This window comes from Hippopotamus amphibius, chromosome 12 (assembly GCF_030028045.1).
Source record: "Hippopotamus amphibius kiboko isolate mHipAmp2 chromosome 12, mHipAmp2.hap2, whole genome shotgun sequence".
Classification (NCBI taxonomy): Eukaryota; Metazoa; Chordata; class Mammalia; order Artiodactyla; family Hippopotamidae; genus Hippopotamus; species Hippopotamus amphibius.
Window position 1 is genome coordinate 953,060 of NC_080197.1, and position 21,813 is coordinate 974,872.

Below are 21,813 nucleotides of genomic sequence, written 5' to 3' on the forward strand. Positions count from 1 at the left end.
CATCAGAGAAATGCAAGTCAAAGCCACAGTGAGGTATCACCTCACACCGGTCCGAATGGCCATCATCACAAAATCTGGAAACCACAAATGTTGGAGAGGGCGTGGAGAAAAGGGAACTCTCCTGCACTGTTGGTGGGACTGTAAGTTGGTACAGCCACTATGGAAAACAGTTTGGAGGTTCCTTAAAAAACTACAAATAGAACTACCATATGATCCAGTAATCCCACTACTGAGCATATACCCAAAGAAAACCATAGTCCCAAAAGAAACTTGTACCATAATGTTTATTGCAGCACTATTTACAATAGCCAGGACATGGAAGCAACCTAAATGTCCATCAACAAATGAACGGATAAAGAAGATGTGGCATATATATAATGGAATATTACTCAGCTATAAAAAGGGATGAGATGGAGCTATATGTCATGAGGTGGATAGACCTAGCGTCTGTCATACAGAGTGAAGTAAGTCAGAAAAAGAAAGACAAATATTGTATGCTAACTCATATATATGGAATCTAAAAATGGTACTGATGAACTCAGTGACAAGAACAAGGACGCAGATGCAGAGAATGGACTGGAGAACGCGAGGTTTGGGGGGGCGGGGGGTGAAGGGGAAGCTGAGACGAAGCGAGAGAGTAACACAGACACATATATACTACCAACTGTAAAATAGATAGCCAGTGGGAAGTTGTTGTATAACAAAGGGAGTCCAACTCGAGGATGGAAGATGCCTTAGAGGACTGGGGCGGGGAGAGTGGGGGGGACTCGAGGGAGGGTGGGGGCGAGTCAAGGAAGGGAGGGAATACGGGGATATGTGTATAAAAACAGATGATTGAACTTGGTGTACCCGCCCAAAAATAAATAAATAAATAAATAAAATTTAATGTACAGAGTCACAGACGTGGGAGGCGTCGGTCCCTCCTGAGCTCGGAGGGGCTCTGGGAGCCCCCATCCGGGGATGCGGGGTCTGCCTCAGGCCAGGCCCCCTGCAGACGAGGCCGAGGTGATCGTGGGGGTGGTCTCAGCCCCAGCAGGGCCGGGGGAAGGAGGAGCTGGGGTGCGGTGCGGCCACAGCAGAGGCTCTCCCCGCACGGGGCGCTCTGAAGCGGGTGGCCTTTCGGGTCCTCCCAGCTGCGGCCGAGGGCGGGGCCTTCCCCCTCTGCTGACAAATCACCCTGGGGTCAGCGCCCGGGAGAGAGAGTCAGCTGTGAGCGGCCAGCAGCCCCGCCCCATCCCTAGAGGGGCTCCGCTGGCCCACAGCACCACTCGGTCTCCACGGCAGCCTCCCCGGCCCCCACGGCCCTGGGTTCAGGGCAGGTGGAAACGGGGAGCCACGCTGTGATGAGCCGGGCGATGTCCCCCCCAGATTCATCTGTGGGAGCCCCCCAACCCCAGGACCTCGGAATGTGCCTGTATTTGGAAACAGGGCCTTTACAGGGGTGGTTAAGTTAGACTGAGGCCCTCAGCGTGGCCCTGATCCAGTCTGACTGCGTCCTGACGAGAAGAGGAGGTCAGGACACGGACACACACAGAGGGACGACCCTGTGAGGACACAGGGAGGAGACAGCCGTCTACACGCCCGGAGAGAGGCCTCAGGAGGGGCCCTGCCCACACCTCCACCCCAGACCTCCAGCCTCCAGGACCGTGAGAGGATCTGTGTCTGTGGTTCAAGCCGCTGGCCTGAGCACCTGGTCCTCAGCCCTAGGACACCACCGGCAGACCTTCCCTGAGGGCGCTGGCTGCTCCATGTGGTGCGGACGCACCTGGTTCCGTTCATAAAAGTGCATCACAGGCAGGCGTGAAAGTAGAAGCAGGAGGAGATGGGCCCAAACCATGTGAAACGTCCCGCCGGGGGTGGCAGGGAGGGGGCAGCGCAGGTGGCGAGAGCCCCGGCCACCCCCACTCCCTCCAGGCCTCCCCCCAGCCTGAGTGCTGGCTGCAGGGTCTCCCAGCAGAGGAAGGAGGGAGAGAGGGACCCACGCGCAGCCTTGCAGGACAGCGATGGACGCCGCCGCCTTAGGTGATCCAGAGAGGAGGCTGTATCTCACTGACAGCTTAGTGGTGTCTCCCAAGCTCTGTCCCTGGCACTGATGCTGTCCTGGCTCTTTCCAAAGCAGCTCCCAGGCCCGCTGCCCACGTGGCCAAAGGCAGGACATGCTTTCGGGAGGGGGTCAAATTCTCCCCCGACAACAGAGCAGCCGGGGATCCTCTGAAGGTGGTGCTGACTGGAGCCGGGTCCCCGCCGCCCGGCCGAGCGGGACTGTCCCTGGGGCTGTGCTCTCCAGGCAACACCCCCACCAGCCTACCCCAGATCCGGCTCAAACACACCTGCTCCTGTGCCCCCTGGACGGCCCCCTCCTGGAGCCTCCAGCCCGTCCTGCGGGACCCTCCCTCCAGCCCTCCTGGTTGCTACTCTGCTCCGTGAATCACCCCGAGACCTGGGTGATTTTCTGTCCATCACTGTGTTCTGTCTGCCTGTGTCTGGGTGGGGTCTTAGGGGCAGGGGGGCTCCTCTGGGCCTTCCTGATTGGGCTTCCTGGCAGCATGGAGACCCCAGGAGAGCAAGGCGCAGGCTCACCAGCGCCAGTGTTCCATTCTGGTCTCACAGGCCCACCCGATTCCAGGGGGACACATGGAAGGCATCCGGCGACCGGGCTTCAAAACGGCCTCAGCTTCCTATGCCAGATTGGGTGTCCTCCCGCTACCTGCCTCCCTCCACCCCCTGAGATGGGCACAAAAAGTGCCTGATCAATGCTGAGACCACAGGCCCAGGATTTCTGCCAGCCAGTGTGGGCACAGGAGTCCTGGCTCCTCCTGCGGGCACTCCTGCCAGGCAGACGGGGTGCCCTGCACCCCCAGGCCAGGCCTGCTCTGCTCTGTGCAGGCGGTGGCCTCCACCAAGGAGCACTGGGCGGGGGCTCACAGAGGAGTCCCTAGCTGTTGGGGACCCTCACATCAGTACCACGTGTGCGTGTGCTCACACATGTGCCTGTATACACGTGTGCTGCTCACGAGTGCTAGATGAAGTTGGGGTTGGGATCCAAGCAGAGACAGAGGCCGCGGTCTCCAGGCGGGAGAACACGGGCAGGAACATCCAGCGCCGGCTAGAGCCGGGAGCCAGGGCTGGGGCCCCCGCCGCCTGCACCAGCCTCCCGGCCAGCTTCTTTGAAAGTTGGGAGCCTCTTTTGTATTCCAAAGGTCAAAGGGCCAAGCTTGCCTTTAATTAAAATGCACGTCCTTTAATTAAAGGCCCCATAACACAGGAAGGGCATCCACTGAAATACGACGTGTGACACAGCCATTTCTCTGCTGTTAATTACTAATTAATGAAGCTATTTCAATTAATAGCTTCCCCACCTCGCTCCCCCTCTGACAGGCCCCGTGCTGGGGCACGTCCCGCAATCAGACGAGGCTCCCAGCCACCTCGCTGAATATTCATGCGACGGCTGCAGCGGCGTTCAATTAAACATGATACAGCAAATCCCTGACACACGTACGTTCCTACGTGCAGCCCGGCTCCTTCTGCAGGAGGCGGTGGAGGGAACGCGGGCTCCACCGAACACGGAAAAGAAGGCGCTCGTGGTCCCAGGGGCGCCCCAGCTGCCCAGGGTGGCCCCTGCACATCCCACCGGGGAAAGGTGAGCAGGGGTCCCCCGGGGGCAAGTGGGGACCCCCATGGCCTTGCTGTCCTACAGCTGAAGGACAAAGCAAGAAATGGGGGTGGGAGGAGCCCAGAGAGGTAGGGCTAATTAACATGCTAATTGCAGATATTAAGCGGCCATTAAAGATCCTGTTTTAAAGAAACAGAAAATAGTCACTACGGTGACCAGGAGGCGATGCCCACCACCGGGAGCGGGAGATGGGGGAGGGCGCCGGTGAGGTCTGCGTGGGGCCGTTGGGCTCTTGGGACAGGACCCTGGGGGTTCAGGACCTGGCACATCCTGGCCCTGGAGGGACCCAGCCCATCCTGAGGCCAAACTCCCGCAGTCCCAGGTTGGGGGACAGCCCTGCCCCTAAGGACACCTGTGCCCTGCGGAGAACAGGGGGGACAGCCCCTGGGACCTCCAACCATGAAGTCCTGCTGGCGTCTGTCTTCTCATCAGAAGTGGACACAGAGACCCCGCGGGTGCAGGCCCGGCAACCAACGGCGGGGCAGGACCCGCAGGGGGGACCCCGGCTGGGGGATGGGTGGAGGGAGAGGGTCCCGGACCCTGAAAGTCACCCCCCACGCGCACCCCCGCACCCGGCCGGTCCTGGACCCCCTCCTGCCTCGGGGTCCAGCCTTGCGCCTCCCTGCGCCCGTCCCTCCCTGCAGAGCCAAGGGGCGTGAGCACTGGCGACGCGGCACCCGTGGCCTAGCAGACCCCGCAGCTCCCCACCTGGCGTCCCCGGGAAGAGGCTGCTCCGGGGCCGGGAGACAAAGCCCTGTCGGACGGCGCCCTCTGTCGGCCAGCTGCGGGGCGGCTGCAGCCGGGCCCCCCGAGGCACCTCCTGGCTGTGGGCCGGGCAGGCACAGATGCACACACGCCGCGCACAAACGCACACACACGCCGCACACAAAAGCACACATGCTGTACACAAACACACACACACGCTGAACACAAACGCACACACATGCTGTACACACATGCACACGCTGTACACACACGCACACACACTGTACACAAACACACACACCGTACACAAACGCACACACTGTACACAAATGCACACATGCCACGCACAAACGCACACACTGTACACAAATGCACACACACGCTGTACACAAAAGCACACACACTGTACACAAATGCACACACACGCCGTACACAAACGCACACACACGCTGTACACAAACACACACACGCCACGCACAAACGCACACACGGTACACAAACGCACACACACGCTGTACACAAACGCACACACACTGTACACAAACGCACACACACGCTGTACACAAACGCACAGACGCCGTACACAAACGCACACACACGCTGTACACAAACGCACACACACGCTGTACACAAACGCACAGACGCCGTACACAAACGCACACACGGTACACAAACGCACACACACGCTGTACACAAACGCACAGACGCCGTACACAAACGCACACACGGTACACAAACGCACACACACGCTGTACACAAACGCACAGACGCCGTACACAAACGCACACACGGTACACAAACGCACACACACGCTGTACACAAACGCACAGACGCCGTACACAAACGCACACACGGTACACAAACGCACACACACGCTGTACACAAACGCACAGACGCCGTACACAAATGCACACTCACGGCCTCGGGCGGCCCGAGCCCCTCCTCCCGGCAGCGAGGTGGGAGGGGTTTGGGGTCGGGGTTTGGGGGCCCCGCAGATGCCTGTCCTGCTCTCCCCCTGCTGCACTCAGGGTCGGTGCTGCCCTGGATCCCGCCAAGGCCGCCCAGGGTGGGGACGTGTCTGAGCCTGGCCGCCCCAGATAACGCAGCCGGGGCCCAGGACACCCCCCCCACCCCGTCTTTGCCAACCGTGCCCTTCCCACCCGCAGACACGTTCACCTGGACTCCGCGCGGCCTGACGCAGGGCCCAGCACGGGTGTTGGGAAGGGTTGGGGGGCCGCGCCCGGGAGCGGGACCCGCCGCGGTGGCGGGAGGCTGGGCCCAGACGCTGCACGGCGGGCCCGGAGCCCCTGAGCCCCTGCCCCTCCCTCCCCCGTGCTGCGAGGCAGGGACACAAGTGTGACCAGACGCGCAGTCCAGGAGGCTGGGGACCCCAGTGTGCGCGCAGGCCCTGGGCCCCCCTCTGAGCAGGACCCACCAGCACCTCCTGGGTCCCGCCTCCCTCCAGGGCCCAAGCACGGAGACTCCAGACGGCTGCATTCCCACGGGAAGGGCCATCTCTCCCTCTCTCCAAGGGTTTACGGTTTGCTCTAGGTTAAAAAGAAAGGTGTTGCTCTCACACCCACGCTCACGGCAGAGAACGCACAGCAGCCGAGAGGTGGAAGCAGCCTACTGTCCACGGATGAATGAAGGAGGAAACGAGACGTGGTCCGTCCACAGGTGAGATACCACACGGGCTTAAGAAGGAAGGAGATCCCCGCACAGGCTACAGTACGGACGAACTTTGAGGACACCATGCTTAGGGAAATGAGCCGGTCACGGAAGGACAAATACTGTGTGATACGTTTCCATGAGGTCCCTAGAAGGGTCAAGTTCATGGAGACAGAAAGCAGATGGTGGGCGCCTGCGTCTGGGGAGGGGGAGGGGAGAGTTCCAGTTCGGGAGGAGGAGAAAGTCATGGCAATGACGGTGGTGACGGGCGCCCAACAAGGTGAACGGACGGCATCCCTGTGCTGCCCTTACAAACGGCCACGAGGGCACACCTGTGTGCCGTGTCCTGGGGAGCCCCCCGTCCCGCCGTGGGGAGCTTCCTGGGCTGGGCTCCCAGCTCAGGACAGCATGGCCTGGAAATCCACCCGAGGTTTCTCAGGAAACCCCCCAGCCTGGCAGACAGACAGGCCTTTATGGTAAATTAACACTCCCGCTGCCTCTCCGTAAACAATCAGGCCAGACCTACAGAGTCCAGACTCACTTTGTCATCGAGAACCTTTCTTTCAGATTCTTTCTGATCACAAATGGGGGACTGCAGGGGAAAATCTTTGCTCACATGGAACATTAGGAGTTGTCTGCTTCTAGGAGCTGCACAGCTGACAGCAACGCGAAGCAGCTCTGACGCAGACACGCAGACGGGGTCTGTCCTGAGCGGAGCCCGGAGACGCCACCGCGGCTGCATCTGCACGTTCGTGTCAACGTCCCGGCGGAGCAGAGTGTCTGGTCTCGGACTTTCCTTTCACTGTTTGTCACACTTTGCTGGTTTTCTCAAATGAGTGAAACAAATCTTTAACACGCGTTTATTCTTTTTATAAAAACGGTGTTAAATCACATAATGGTCCTCTTCTTAAATAGTTTAACAGTCATCGTTTAAATAAGGCTTTGGTGTGCTTCTCCACAGTCTCGTAGTTTCTTTCTCTACATATACATCTTGCAGAATCTGTGTTTAATCTGTGGGACCACCAGCCCCTCTGCTGTAAACACGGGGGGAGGACAGCGTGGATGGGTGGGTGCGTCCTGGCCAGGAGGGGTGCCCACGCACCCTCCCCAGGCACCAGGGGAGCAGGACGTTCAGGGGTCCATGGGAGGGGGCGCCGGGAGCGGGGTCCCCAAGGACGGGCAAGAGCCTCGAGCCCCACCCCCGCCCACCCATCGCACTGGGGGCCCCAGGCTGGCTGTTTGCAGAAACAGAAACACCACAGCCCTGGAGCGTGGTCCTCCGCTGGGGGCGGGTCCCCTGGGGACACTTGGTGACGTCAGGAGACGGGGCTGGCTGTCATGGGGGGGGCTCACCCAGTGGGTGGGGGCCGGGGGGCCGGACGCACCCGCAGAGCGAGACCCGGCCCCACGTGCCAAGACACAACCAAGCACGTCCCGGGGGAGACCGCAGTGGGGCGCCCCGCCCTGCAGGGGCACGGTCCCGGGGCGGGCGGGCTGCGTGGGGCGCCTCCCTATCCCCGCGGAACAGACCCCTCTGCGACGAGGCTGCTGCTGCTAGAGACGCTGACCCACCACGGGGGGGGGGTAACCGGACCACACCCACCCCTGGGCCGAGGCTCCGCCCCTCTGCTCACACACCGGGGCCGGGAGCCCGGGGCCCCTGGGCCGGGCCCTGTTCCCAGAGGCTGACGGCGCCGGGTCCTTGGGGACGGGCGGGGGGGGCGGGGGGGCGCGGCTAGAGGTCCTCGTGCGCGGGGCTCAGGTCCGCCCGCTGGGCCTTCCCGAACACGAGGAAGGTGCACAGCCCCAGGCTGCTGACGGCGGCCGCCAGGTTGAACACAGACGTCCAGGAGCCTGTGGTCTCGATGAGGTAGCCGCCCAGGCACACGCCCACGACACCTGCACCCGCGAGAGAGGACAGACAGGCGGGGTGACAGGCCATCCCGCGCCTGCGAGGCCGGCACGGAGAGGAGCTGGGGGAGCCGAGGGCACGAGCCCCGTCACTGTCACCCGGGCACTCGGCCTCTGGGGACCCTGGGCCTCGGGGGTTCACTGCCATGGGCCGTCAGGTGGGGGCGCGGGGTGGGTGCTGTTGGAAGGGTGAGCACCGTGGAGGGGGCTCTGTTCTCTCCCAGGGCCAGTGCCCCCCCGCACGGCTTGACACAGTGGGCCCCCTGAGGGGCGCGGACGGGGCCGGGGCAGCTGGCGGCAACCCCCCGGGAACTCCAGGCTTGAAACCCGCAGGCAGGGGACCCCAGCCCACCTCTCACCTGCCAAGGCCCCAGCTGTGTTGGCCACGCCTGGAACGGGACAGAGAGGACGAGGGCCGGTCAGGGGAGGCCCGTGGTGACCCTCTGACGGCCCGCCCGCCTGGAGGCAGCCCCTGGGGGCCCTGGGAGGTGGGGGGGCGAACAGGGAGGGGCCGCGGTCCTCACCAAACAGAAAGCCGGCACAGGACGGAGCCAGGTCCTGGATATTAACGGAAATGCCACTGCGGGAAAGGGGGAAGGACGCGGGCGGGTGACCACAGGGCAGCCACCATCCGCCACGCCAGCGGTCGGTCCTCCGAGCCCCTGGAGCCCGGAGGCCGGCCGGGCCTGCCCGCCACGCCTGGAGCTCAGCCCCCGCCCAGCGATGCCACTGCCTCCCGGGATGAAACAAACGGGGAGGCGCGTTTGCTAGAGCGCGCAGTCCTCTGCTGCCCGTAATCGGAAAACGGCATCAAGGCGCCCACCCCCAAGACAGTCCAGCACGGCTTTCCTGGCTGGACACTGAGCTGCACGGGTCGGCAGGCAGAACAAGACTGGGCCGCGAGGGGCTCGCTCCCCACCTTTGGTTCAAAAGACGCCCTCGGGGATCGGCGGTTCCTCTGCCAGCCCCTCCCCGAGCACCCGTCTTGTTTTCCCAAAAGGCCCAGGTCCTCGCCGGCCTGATACCCTGACTGCCCTGTGCCGCGTGGCTCACTTGTGGGGACCTGCCACGTGCCTGCCCTCCACACGCTCCCTGAGCCGGGCGCCCAGGACCCGGGAGCCCGAAGGCAGTGTGGGCAGCTCTGGCGGATGAGGCGCCCGGCCCGTACCTGTGGTTGAAGGTGTGGAGGCCGATGGAGGCCGATGCAAAGACCACAGACTTACAGAAGCTCGAGGTGCGGCCCAGACACAGGGCGAAAACGCTGGACAGGCCCAGGCCCATCACCTGTGGGAGAGACGGGTGGGGACGGATGGCAGCCTCGCCCCTTCCTGGGCCACCTGGGCCGCACTGAACGAGGGTCGGTGGGGACCCCTCCCGGGCTGGGGCCTGCCCCGAGGGCATGGGGACAAGGCTGCGGTAACCAGCTGGCCCAGCTGGCCGCAGGCGAAGGAGAGGGCCCATGCGACATGAGCAGACCCAGGCCCAGAAATGGGCACCGGGCTCAGGGAAGGGCCTCAGGTCAGCCAAACCAGTCCCCAGCGCTGACCCAGGGTGCCCTCCAGCCACTGCCGCACCAGCCACCTTCTAGGTCAGGGGCCCCGGGAACCAAACAGGGACGTCCAGATGGAGAGAGCCGCCCGCGCCCCTCTTACCTGCATGAACTTCCGCACAGTTATGGTCCTGTAACCTGGACGGGGAGACCAGGACATGTCCCGTCAGCCCACCTGTGCTGCCCCACCCCCGACGGCACCCGGCGTGGGCCCCACCTGCACGGCTGGGGGGGCGGAGCGGGAAGATGAGGGCCGGGCTGGGCTCGGGTGGGGCAGCGTGCGTCACCGAGAGCCACGTGCACACGTGTGTGGATGCGTGTGCCCTCGGAGGGGTCCCGAGGCCGAGGCGGGGCAGAGGCACGGAAGGAAGGACGCTCGATGGTTACAAAGTGCCTCCTTTGTGTTTCTGCACATTTTCTAATTTTTCCACAGTGAGTGGGGGGTTCTTTTGTAACTAGGACCAGACTGACACTTCAGGACATGCCGCAGGGTCGCGAGGAGCGCACGTGTCTGCGGGGCAGTCGTGCACTCGGGCCTCAGGCCTGCGACCTCCGACCCCACCAGGCGCCCCTTCCTCCTCTGAAGAGGGCTGGGGGCTGCGTCCAGCGCCTGGGTGCGGAACTGCCCCACTGCAGCGTGACTGTGTCCCAACGCCCCCTGCATGGGGACACAGGCTGGGGGGGAGGACAGGCTGGAGACAGTGTTGGCGGAGTCAGGCCGGAAGCCGGGCTCCACAGGCCACCGGGCTGGCTCTGAGGGCCAGGGGTCCCACGCTCACGGCCTGGTCCTCAGGGGCGTGGCCTCTTCCCACAGCTACAGCTGCACCCCAGGAGGCGTGCTTCCCTGCCCCCCAAAGTGAGGCAAGGCCCATGCACGGCTCCCGCCCGGCCCCTCTCCCAGGGCTCACCCTGATGGATGAGATGGTCGGAGAGAAGCCCGCTGAACAGACTGGCAGGAATGGCCACCAGCCAGGGCACCACGTTGAACACCCAGCCCTGCAGCGAGGAGGGTGCAGGGGCCTCAGAGGCGGCCAGGGCAGGCGCGAGGCCACCAGGAGAGGACGAACAGGACAGTGGCCGCCCACGCCCACCACTGCCCACCAGGCTCTCTGCCCGCAGCCTGGGCCTCCTGGACCCTAACTCGTCCCTGACCCTGACCGAGCGCTGGGCCCTCCAGTGCTGTCTCCCCTGCGGGCAGAACCTCCCTCCTGACTCCCTCCACCTGGCGGGGCAGAGCTGGGGGGCCACACCCCACTCAGAGTGTGCGGCCGGGGGTCCTGGTCAGCAGACCCGGGAGGGTACCTGGGTGGCCGGGGTGGAGTCAGCCAGGCTGACCGGCAGGTGACATCCCGGAGCCCACATCACGGGTCCTGCGTGTCCCCCCCCCCGCCCAGGAAGGACTGTCTGCAGATGGGCGGGTGGGCGGCCGGGGCAGCAGCTGGGCCTCTGCTGTGCGCACCCAGGCGCGGCGCTGAGCCGCGAGGTGTCAGAACCGCCAGAGCTCGGGCGGAAGGAAACCAGGGCCCCTCTGCACGTGCCCTGTGGCGCCCCCCCACCCTGCGAGCCGCCAGGGGCCGACCCACCTTGGAGCTGGGGAAGGTCTCCTTAAAGAAGGTCGGCAGCCAGGAGAGGAGGATGAAGAAGGAGCAGGCCGCCGAGAGCTGGGAGACGATGGCCGCCCTGCGGGACGGCGGGCTCAGGGTCCGTGCCCCCCAGCCCCTCCCCACAGCAGGGCGCCAAACCCACCCCCGTGGCAGCCGGGCTCACCAGACAGAAGGCTTTCGGAAGAGCTGTCTCCACGGCACCTTGGTGTGTCTGGACACCGGCAGGCCCTGCACCAGGACGCCCACGGCCAGGATGAGATCTGAAGGGACGAGGCATTTCCACATGAAGGCTGTCTGAGTCGGGGGGGCCGGCTCTGCGCCCACGGGCCAGAGGCTGGGGGCGGCTAGTGGGCCCCCGGCTGTGGTGGGGGCCGCCCCGCCCTCTCTGCCAGAGCCTGGGGTTGGCGGCATCTGCCTCCGAGGGTGGACAGCGGTGTGGGCCATCTGTCCCCTGAGTCCTCACGCTCCCCAGACCCACTCCTGTCACCGGAAGCCACCACTGTCCCTGCAATCTGCCTCTGCCGGCCAGGCAGCCCCCTCACGTCCGCGTTCACCCAGCAACTCTCAGACCGGACTCGACTGTAGCAGGGCTGAGACTCAGGGAGCGGGCGTCTTCTGTGAGGCTCTACCTAGGGCATCCTTCTCTAGATGGCAATGCCGCGGCCCCGGGGGCCCCCGAGCTGCTCTGTTCTTGGGGGTTCAGTGGCGCTGGAGGGGACGAGGCGCCGGGGCCCCCACCCCCACGGGCACTGGCGTGTACCTTTCTCACTCAGCAGACATCTGTACACGTAACACACCCACAGCAGGGTGAGCCCACCCGAGAAATAGAAGACGCTCGGCCAGCCGTACCAGTCCAGCAGCAGGGAGCCCACAGCCCCCGTCACTAGCGTCCTGCAATGACAGGGGAACGTGGCCGGGACCCTTGCTTCACTGGCATGTGGAGACGTCTCCGAGACCCCCACCCCATGTGAGCTGAGTCTCTGGAAGAGAGGGCATTTCTGTCCCCGGGAAGCAGCTGCCAGTATGGTAGGGACGCAAGATTTCTGGGTGCTGCGGTGGCGCAGGACCAGCGTGGACCCGGCACAGCCACGCAGCCGCGACGTGGCACAGGGGCCCTGTGATCCTCCAGTGTCTCGCTACTAGGCCTTCAAGGCGGCCCACAATTGTGCGTGGATCCTTTTAAAATGAAAAAGGCAACGAGAAGACAATGGTGACAAGGATACGCTGACAGAAAACCTCCAGGCTCTTCAGCGTCTCATATCACAGAGGGTGAGATTTCAAAAAGATTTCAAAATGCAAACACAGCCACCAAAGCCAACCGCCTCCCCACGCCCTGCCGATCCTATTGTCCCAAATACGCCCTCGAGGCCCTCCCCTCACACAGGCTGGCCCGTCTCTTCAGGGGGCTGCTCCCCTGCTTCCCCCCATCTGCTGAGGCTTGGCCAGGAGACAAAGGAGAAAAAAGAAGGTGAAAGGCTTCCCACCAAGGCCAGTGGGGGGCTGCCTTCCTCGCTAAGCCTCCATTTCCCCCCCTGCGGGGTGGGGGGTGGGCAGGGTCTCTCCCTGTACCTCCCCGCCAGCAGCGGGCCTAGGTCGCCCCGTGAAACGGGATTTCAGATAAACGATGAACCTTTGCGGGGCGAGTACGTCCAGTATTGCTTCTCTGAGATGCACGCACTGGGCTGCTCCGGGCCCGCAGGCCCCTCTCACCGCCCCGCATTGTTGCCTGGGCCTCGGCGGCAGTGAGGGGAGGGCCCTGAGCCCGGGGCTTACAAAGCCCCCTTAGGACAGCAAGACGTCCTCCCACTCCCAGCGTGGTCGCCCCACGGAGGGTCTGGCGCTCTGGGGGGCGCAGCGGGGAGGGGCACAGGCCCGGGCCTTTCACGTCTGGACCGCGACGGGTGCCCTCGAGGGCGAACGCAGGCCACCTCCCCCATCGGGACAGGCACCCCATCAGGTCTGTCAGCACAGACGGACGGGGACCGAGCGCCCCAGCCACGCGCCAGAGCCCCAAAGCCCACATCCCCTGCCACTGCCGCTGGCCCTGGGGGGGCAGAGCACACACAGAGGTGGGGGGTGGCAGGGGCCTCCCGAGCACAGAGCCACGGGCCTGCGTCTCCCCGTCCCAGACGCACGCTCGGCCTGTCCCCGCCCAGGCGCACGCCCTCCGCCTCCCCCATCCCCGCTGAGCCCCTCCAGGCCGGGACGTACCCGAACTGGGAGCCGGCCCCCACGGTGCTGTAGGTGAAGGCTCGCTGGCTCTCCCGCACCTTCTGGGACAGCAGGCTGGTCAGTGCAGGGAAGTAAACTCCTGGGGCAGGTGGAGAAGGCAGAGGCCCGCACGGAGCTGCGTCCTGAGCCGGCCCGCGGGCCCCGTCGGGGCGGCCGGCAGAGGGGTGAGCGCTGGGCTGGAAGCTCCGCGGGGCCCTCAGTGATCCCTCAAGCCCGGGTCTCCTTCCTCCCCACATCTCACACCCCGGGGCCCAGCAGGGCTGGGCTTTTCCCGACACTCAGCGTTGGGCGGGGGCCCGCGCGCGAGGTCCTGCCATCAGGACAGCAGCAGGGCGACTCCTGGGCCCAAGAGGGCACGCCTGCCACTTCGCACCGACTCCCGGAGCCACACGGCTCTAGAGTCCTGGCACCACACACAGGATCCAGCACGTGCACACACATACACGCACACGTGCACACGCACACACACTGACATGCACGGTGCGGGTACGTCCGGTGAGACGGAACGGCCCCGTGGACCTGCAGTGCCAGGTCCTGGAGGTGACATTGCCCTGCAGCGACGCGAGCTGTCACTGCAGGGAGGCAGGGGAGGCAGCTTGGAACCTCCCTGTACATTTCACTGCAACTTCCTGTAAAGCTGTAATTATTTCAAAATCTCGTTTAAAAAAGGAGAAACTGCCCCGGGGAGTGCGGCTCCTGACCGCTACACTGGGCTTCTCTCCAGAAGCACCTGGGGCAGCTCGGAGGCCAGGACACAGGGACAGCCCTGGGTCTCTGCCTTCCTTTCGGGGCCCCAGGCCCCTGCCCACACACGAGGGGAGCACATGGGGTGAATTCAAAGGAGCACAGGCGCAGGGCTGCCTGGACCACCAGGACCACCTGTGGGCTGGACCGGCGGGGCTGATCAGGAAACAGGCAGAGGCCAACGGCAGCATATACATCTGGGGTCCCCGGGGGCACGGGCTGGAGGCAGGCCCACGCCCTACCTGGGCTCTGGGAAGTGGGGAGATGTGGCGAGGAGGCGGTCACATCCAGAGGACGGAGGCTGTCGGATATGCCACGCTGGTGTAGGGCAGGCTCAGGAGGCTACCCCGTTCCCCAGAGGGTGGGCGTGCGCCCCTGCCACCAGCTCCCCTGGGCCACCGTGGATCTTGGAGGGGGGCTCTCTCCTCAAGTGTAACATCCCCGAAGCATGCGAGCAGAGCTCTCGGGAAAGTTGGCATCCCCTCAGCCTGCTGGCCCAGCCAGCGAGGGGCGTGGCCACCGACGGGCAACACACAGAAACGGGACACGTCCCCTCCGTGTGGCCGGTGGAGCGGACAGTCCCACGTGGCAACCTGGCTGCCACCAGATCCCTGGAGCAGACTCTTTGGCAGAGAGGACATGCGACATGAGACTGTGCCAGCCAGACTGTGAAGTGGCTCTAGGAAACGGGAAGTGCTCAGGAGCCAAGGCATCAAAGCACACACAAAGCCCGGCGCAGGGGAGCGAAGCCGAGAGCCGACACCTGCTGGTGCGGCGGTCCTCGTGGCCCACCAGGCCCGAGCTGCCCACCTGCCGGGCCGGCGGCTCCCGCGACCTCGTCAGCAGCGGCGCTGGGGCACTGAGACACCCGCTCCGATGTGAGGCAGAGGTGGGGGCGCACCACAGGGAGGGGCACACACGAGGACACATACACACGCCCGCAGCACCCGCCTGCACACGCACCCGTGCACACGGGCTCACACGCACATACATGCGTGTGCATGCACACCCTTGCACAGGCTCCCCTTGTTCTGCAGCGTGTGGGCCAGAGTCCAACGCCGGCAGCGCGAGGGCAGCCCCCCGCAGCCCCTACCTTGGAGCAAGCCCGTGAGGATGCGAGAGACGGTCAGGAAGGCCAGGTGCGCGCTGCCGAGGTGGGCAAGCAGCGGGGTGGCGGCGGTGATGAAGCCCCAGGCGGAGGCCGACAGCAGGATGACCTTCTCACCCCCGATCCTGCGGAGGGGACAAGAGGGCAGCGGTGCGGAGCCGCGTGGCTGGGCTCCCGGCCGGACCAGGAGACCCTGCCGTGCAGGCGCCCGGGGAGGGGGCCGCACACCCATGGCGAGGAGCCGCCCTCTGGGGTGGGCGCTGCGGCCGCATCCCCTCTGCAGAGGGGGCCGAGGCTGAGCGCGCAGGGTGCAGCCTCATCCCTCCGTCCCCACGGGCCCCAGAGCCACCTCACTGGGTGCCAGGCGCCCCCGAGAGCCGAGCACCCCAAGAGAAGCCGAGAGCTGGCCCCAGCCCACCCCTGCGTGACCTCGGGTCTCCCAGCCCCCTCTTCCCATGGGGGACCGCCCCCCAAGTTCCCTTCCTGGGAGCCACCTCCCCCAGCCCTGCCTGGGGGGTGGGATTACCGGTCCCCCAGGTGGCCGCCCACCACCTGAGTCAGGCAGTAGCCCCAGAAGAAGCTGCTGAGCACGACGCCGGCCTCCTTCTTGTTCCAGCCGAAGTCCTGGCTCATGGTGGCGGCGCAGACCGGCATGCTGACACGGGCGCAGTACAGCAGGCAAGTCCCAAGCAGCAGCGTCCCCGTCCACACCTGGCACTCGGGCCTGGGGACAGGAGGGCCCGGTCAGGTCCGGCAGCGCGGCCGCCTCTCAGATGTCCACCTGCCCGCGTCTGGTGACTCGTGGGAGAATCAGGCAGACACTCGATGTGACGCGCGCGGTCCCTGAAACAGCAGAGGTGGGAGTGCCCGGGTGGCCGGCGCAGGGCAGGGTGACCACGCCGCGGCCTCCACGGACCAGCGCCTGGGAGGGCAGCCAGGCCGACGGCTGGTAACCGGCCAAGGCGGCGACGGGCTGGGCAAGAGGACGCCAGCTGCGGCAGAAAGGGAGGGTCCCACAGCTGGGGTGGGAGCAGCACCACGGGCCCCGGCAGGGCTGGCAGGAAAGCTGGGTCCGCCCAGCAGACGACCTCGGGGCAGGTGGTGCCTGGAGGCCAGCGAGGGAACGCGGTGCCCGGGGGGCAGGCGGGCCCTGGGAGGAGCCGGGACAGCAGCCAGGCAGCCCTGGCCACCTGGGAAATCTGCCAATCTCCCCAAAACTCCTGGCCAGCACCCCTCGACTGTCAGTCACCAAACCAGGGGAAGTCAGGAACCGCCGGACCCAGGAGTAGCCCAGGAGACTCGGAGCCCGTGGGACCCTGGGTGGGGTCCTGGGACATTGGGGGAACGTGCAGAACCCGAGCACAGCGTGGGCTTTGGGGGCCGTGCTGTCCACGGTCGCCCACTGACGTGAACGGGGGACCCCGGGGCGGAGAGTGGGTACGTCGGGCGCTGCCTTCGCAGTAGCTCTGTAAACCCAGCACCTTTCTAAAAGATCAAGTTTGGGGGGGGGGTTTAATGAGAACGAGAGGCGCGTCGGTGCTCTTTGTGCAGGTGGGAGGTGGGGGTGGGGCGCCCAGCGGGGGATGGCCTGGGGGAGGGGCGCCACCAGTGACCTGGGATGCCTTTGTGCAGGGCTGGGGCCACAACCGGGGGGGTCGCGGGTCAGGAGACTGGACAGGCCTTGAATCAGCCCCGGTGGGGTCTTGGGGGTCCTTCCTGCACCTGGGCTCACCTGCTCAACCTGAGCACGGGTTCTCCCTGGGGCCAGGGGGGTGGGGGGCTGGTATGAGACACACGAAGGGAAGAAGCTCAGGCTGTGGGGACGGCACAGGGCAGGGGCCCCAAGCCTGGCGCCCCCCAAGCCTGGCGCCCCCAAGGCCTGGCCAGAGGGGGCCAAGGCCTTAGTGCTGTAAGGCCTTGGGGAGGCCCCTGGGTAGGTGTCCAGGAGGACGAAGCCGGCAGGAGCCGCACGGGCAGTTCTCAGCACCGAGGAGGGAAGGCTGCCTCTCGCCCGGTGGGTGAGCCAAGACCCTGGAGTCCCACCCTCGGGACCCCTGTCTGGGCCTGGTGCGGGCTCCCCGGCTGCCCGCTGGGCACGTGCCAGAGAACAGCGAGTGGGGCCCGGGCCTGGACGGCATCTGCGCACACACGGGCGGCTCCCCCTCCTGCAGGCACCCACCGGGCTCAGGCTGTGAGGCCGACGCGGGGGGAAGGTAGAGGGTGAGGCCAGGACCACCGCTGGGAGGGCCGGAGCCCTCGCCCAGATGCCTCCCGGGGTAAGCGACCTCGGAGGCACTGAGGGCGGCTTCACGCCTGAAGCTACTGCCAGGCGGCCCGGAGCCAGCGGGCAGCACACGCACCCGGAACCCGTGTCCCTTATCTCCAGGGCGGGACCGCCTGGCCGGCAGTGAGGCGGGGCTGTCCCTCCTCCTGCAGGGTGGCCCCTGGACCTCTGGTGCTGGGGGAAAGCTTCAGGGCGAGAAGGAGCTGCTGTCCTGGACCTGGTCGCCGCCTGGGGGACGTGGGACCTGTTGCCCAGCCTCCCGGGCGTCAGCTTCCTTGGTGAAGACGGGGTCGTGTCCCCGACGCTGCCTCCTTCACGGGTCAGTGAACAGCAAGGTGACCCGCCAGTTCCCCGCGCCCCAACCAGGCAGGGCTGGGGGAGGCGCGAGGCCTGGCACCAGCGTCCCCCTCCTCTGCCGGCATCTCCCCGGCTCCGCTCCCCCAGCAGATCAGTGTATCTTCCACAGTCCAGGGAGCCTCCCCCGTGTCTCAGGCCTGCAGAGACCCTCCTGTCCCACAGCTGAGGGGCTGCTGCCTGCAGGATGCCGTGGGGCCTGGGGGTCCCAGCGGCAGAGACAGCGGACTCCAGGCTTGAGACCTTGCGTGGGGGGGTGGTTTGGGGGGAAAGTGCTCAGTCTGCTGTGCCCACACAGAGCCGTGTTTCGGGCGGCGCCCAGTCTGGAGTTTGGGAATCACAGCCTGACGTGCCCTCCAGCCCTCGGTGACGTGTGTGGTCTGAGGCGTTTGACCACCTCTCCCGGAGGAGAGACTTGGGTGCCCTTCCGGGCCCTGGCCTGACTCAGGGGAACCCCGCCTCTCCCTGGGCCTCCGTTTCCCCGAGTGCACTGGACCATGGAATTCAAACTGGGTGTCCGGGCATCCTGAGGGGCGCCGTGGCGGGGACCCCGGGCGGCAGTCTGCGACGATGTGCTCTTTCTCTTACAACTTCCTGTACGAGTCCAGTGGGAAACAGCGTCCTGCGCTGGGAAGCCCAACGTCCTGCCGCTCCGGGAGGCCGGAGAAGGGGGAGGGCGCCCCCCTCGGAAACGGCCCGGTGACCCTCAGGGACTGGGGAGGGGCCATCACGCCCCCCCCCGCCTTCCTGGTTCCTTCCGTGTGCCCAGAATGACCCAGAAGCCAAGACAAGGGGCACAGCAGCACAGTGGCAGAGGCCACAGGTCCCACCGGGCAGCCTCCCTCCCCTCTCGAGAGGCTAAGGTGGAGGGAGGCGGCGGAACCCCTCGGGGCAGCTCTCGGACTCTCCTGGGGCCTGGTGGCCCCAAATGCTGGTTTTCTTTACAGAACCAAAGACTGTGAGGTGGGGGGGGGGGTCTGCCAGGCCAGCGAGCCCCCAGGCAGCACCGGCTCAATGTCTGAGTTCGTGACAGGCCACCCCAGGGGGCTCAGGGTCCCACGGTTCGGACCATGGGAATGACACCCCCAATCCACCCTCTCACCCCCGGTTTCCCAGCCCAGCACACAGGCCTTCGGGGACACTGTTCCCTCTGAAGAAACACTCGCAGCGGACCTAGCGGGAGACACAGCCCCATCTGCCCGCCAGAATCAGCGCCGCCGGCCACCGGAGCCCACCCGACGGAGCCCGCAGGGGGCCTGTGAGCACAGCCCCGCCGTGGCCTCAGACGCCCACCCAGGGCGACCTAGCGGCCCTGCTGGCGCGCCCTCGCAGGCGCACGCGCACGGGCGGTGCACAAGCGCGCAGCGGCAGGGGCGGGGGGCGAGCCTTCTCACGTCCCACGGTTAGGACAGCCACAGCCCGAAGGTGCCGTTAAAAGGAAGCTTTATTCCTTTATGTGGTCAGAGCCATGAAGGGCCAGCTGCGCGCGGACGGGACCACGCCCCTGGCACGGCTGCCCCTCCCGCGGGTGCACCCTGCCGGCGCCCCGGGAGCCTGGCTCTGTTTGCTCTCTGGGTGGGAAGTCCAGTTAGAAACAGGGGCGAGCCAGCTGACACTGACCTGCTCTGGAAGGCTGGCAGGGCACGGAGGAAGTGGTGCGGCTCCCGGCCTCCTTGTGGCCCCGGGAGGTCAAGAAGGGCCCATCAGCTTCCAGGCGGCCAGTCCCCTCTGAGCTTAAGGCGCCGGCATGCCACCCCCTGGGGAGCTGAGAGGCCAGGGGTGCTGTGCTTCCTCCCTGGGCCCCCCGAGGCCTCCGCAGCCCTGGCCCTGAGCTGGCGGACAGTGCCGCTGGGCGGGCAAAGGGATGTCCCCGACAGCTGCTGGGGACACAGAACCGGCCATTCTGGCTGGAGGGGCGTCTCAGACACGGCCAGCTGCCGGAGGGCCGTAACAACTCCAGGTGCAGAGGCCTGGACCTGCAGACGGGCTCGCCAGGAACACGGAAGGAAGGCCAAAGACCTTCACCCCGCCCACTCTGCCCACCCGAGCCTCCGGTCTGCATGCCTGGCTTTTCAGGGTGCTGCCTGTGAACCTTCTAGGTGCTTCCTGCAAACGGCGCCTGTGCACATGAAGCACCCACGGCTGAGCAAACGCGAGGTCACGTGGACCTGGACTCGGAAAAGGGAAATGTGCAGCGCCGGGGGCAGAGGGCAGCCGCAGGGAGGACACGCGGGCCCAAGGCTGCCGGCGGGCGCCTGGCCGGGACGGCCCTGGGGAGCCGCCCTGCCTCCGGCGTCGTCCACACGGCGGGCACGGTCGGCAGCCGCACACCGCGGCCCCTGTCACGACTCCCATCACCGTTAACCACTCGGGGGTGAGAACCACCTTTTCCCACGGAGCCCCACAACACCCGGGACCCCCAGGCCCCTCGAGGACCCCCGCTGCCGCACCCGCAGGCACGCGTTTCTAAACTGGGCAGGGAGGAGGCATGACGACAAAGCCAGCCAGATCCGCTAACACATAACCCAGAGGGAAGTTTGCAGAACATTCTGTAGAGGCGCCGGCCCTCTGCCCCGCTGGCCGCACAGCCGCCTGCCACCTGGGCCAGTTCCGAGGGAGCGAGGCCTCCCTTGACAGCCAGCAGGCGGGGAGGGGCGCGTGAGCGAGGGCAGGCCACGGGTGCTCCCGGCCGCCCTCCTGGGCGCCTGGCGAGGAGACCTGTGCTGCGATTCGGGCTTGGGCTCCTGCCCTCACTGGGCCCTGTCCCAGGAGAGCCTTCTGGCTGCTGAGGCCTTCCTGTGAGTGGCTCTGGGAGGCGGGGGCAGGAAGGTGCCATCGTCGGGTCCCGCAGGCAGCAGGCAGGCCCCAGGGCCCCGCGGTGGAGGCGGACGGGCCCTGGAAGCGCAGGGCCTGCGTCTGGGCCTGGGGTCCACCGGCTTGGCAGAGGGGCCTCCACCCACAGAACCGCAGGGAGCTCCGAGCCACAGGTGGTCCGGGGGCTCCTCGGGGGGCTCCCCTCTTGCTCCTGGTGTCCCCGTGAGCAGAGCCCCCCCTCCCCCATCCGTCCCAGGGCCTTCCGCGCGCAGCAGTGGAGGCGGGGTGACCTGCCCGGGCGCCTCCCCCCCCACCACAGCGCTCCCTCGGGGACCGGCTCACTTCACAGAGCCAGCACAGGAGGGCAGGGCTCCGTCTTCTTCTGCAGGTCCCAGCGCCGGCCCCCTCACCCCCCACCAGCCCCCTGCCTGGGCGGCGACAGGTGGCCCTGGGGGGGGGGGGGGGCCGGGGCTCGTCACGTGTGTGGTCCTGGGGGGTGGGGAGGCCGTGCCCAGGAGCAACCCTGCCCGCCAGGCAGGCCTCCCAGGACAAGGCACTGCTCCCAGCACCCCCCGGACCCGGCGGCCTGGAGAGAGCGTAGGGGGCTCTGGGGGGGCCGGGGGGTGGGGCTGGCCCTAGATGGAAGGGAGGAGGTGCGGAGGTGCGCACCCCCCAGGCGGAGCGAAGGTGCGGGGCGGCGGGGAGCCGTCTCCGCCCAGCACGCCCGCTCCCTCCCTGACCGCCGCCCCCGCCCTACCTGGACCACTGGGCGTCCTCGGCCGCGTCCCCGGGGGCCTCGTCCCGGGGCGGCTGCATCGGCGCGGACGGCGCGGGCGCAGCGTGGCCGGGGCGCTCCCGCCGGGCCGAGCCACCGGGCAGCGCCGCCCAAGTCCACGTGTCAGTCCCGGCGGCGCTTCCGTCCGGCGCGCTCCCAGGACGTGTCGCCCCCGGACGGCCACCGCGGCGGGCGGGCGGGGCGCGCAGCGTAGGGCCCCGCCCCGCTCCCGCCGTCGGAAAGGCCGGGCCCGGCCGCTCCCGGGCGCGGGCGGGCGGGCCAGACCCTCGCGGCCCGGGGCCGACGTCCGCGATGGCGCGGCGCGCAGGAAGGATGGGGCTCTGGGGGGGCTGAGGCGGCGGAGATCCCGGCCCCGGAGGCACTGCCGGGCG

The 21,813-nt window shown here is 66.4% G+C and overlaps 1 protein-coding gene across 1 annotated transcript; it reads right to left on the bottom strand.

The window, feature by feature from the left end:
* Nucleotides 1-7,714: 7,714 nt before the first annotated feature.
* SLC17A9 (solute carrier family 17 member 9) lies at nucleotides 7,715-21,540 on the bottom strand. Its single transcript, XM_057704303.1, has 13 exons — nucleotides 21,404-21,540; nucleotides 15,721-15,918; nucleotides 15,180-15,319; nucleotides 13,322-13,421; nucleotides 11,871-12,001; nucleotides 11,274-11,370; nucleotides 11,090-11,186; nucleotides 10,415-10,502; nucleotides 9,610-9,644; nucleotides 9,126-9,241; nucleotides 8,482-8,537; nucleotides 8,317-8,346; nucleotides 7,715-7,945 (listed from the first exon to the last, which is right to left on the bottom strand). The coding sequence occupies exons 1-13, from the start codon at nucleotides 21,460-21,462 to the stop codon at nucleotides 7,782-7,784; spliced, it is 1,311 nt and encodes a 436-aa protein (XP_057560286.1). The 5' UTR covers nucleotides 21,463-21,540; the 3' UTR covers nucleotides 7,715-7,781.
* Nucleotides 21,541-21,813: the final 273 nt, after the last annotated feature.

Excerpts from the sequence above, each read along its gene's own strand:
- SLC17A9 (XM_057704303.1), bottom strand. The coding sequence starts at position 21,462 with ATGCAGCCGCCCCGGGACGAGGCCCCCGGGGACGCGGCCGAGGACGCC. Across the intron at positions 10,503-11,089 it reads AGACCTTCCCCAGCTCCAAG|GGCTGGGTGTTCAACGTGGT; the intron begins GTGGGTCGGCCC and ends TCCTCGCTGCAG. Across the intron at positions 9,242-9,609 it reads CTGTGCGGAAGTTCATGCAG|GTGATGGGCCTGGGCCTGTC; the intron begins GTAAGAGGGGCG and ends TCTCTCCCACAG.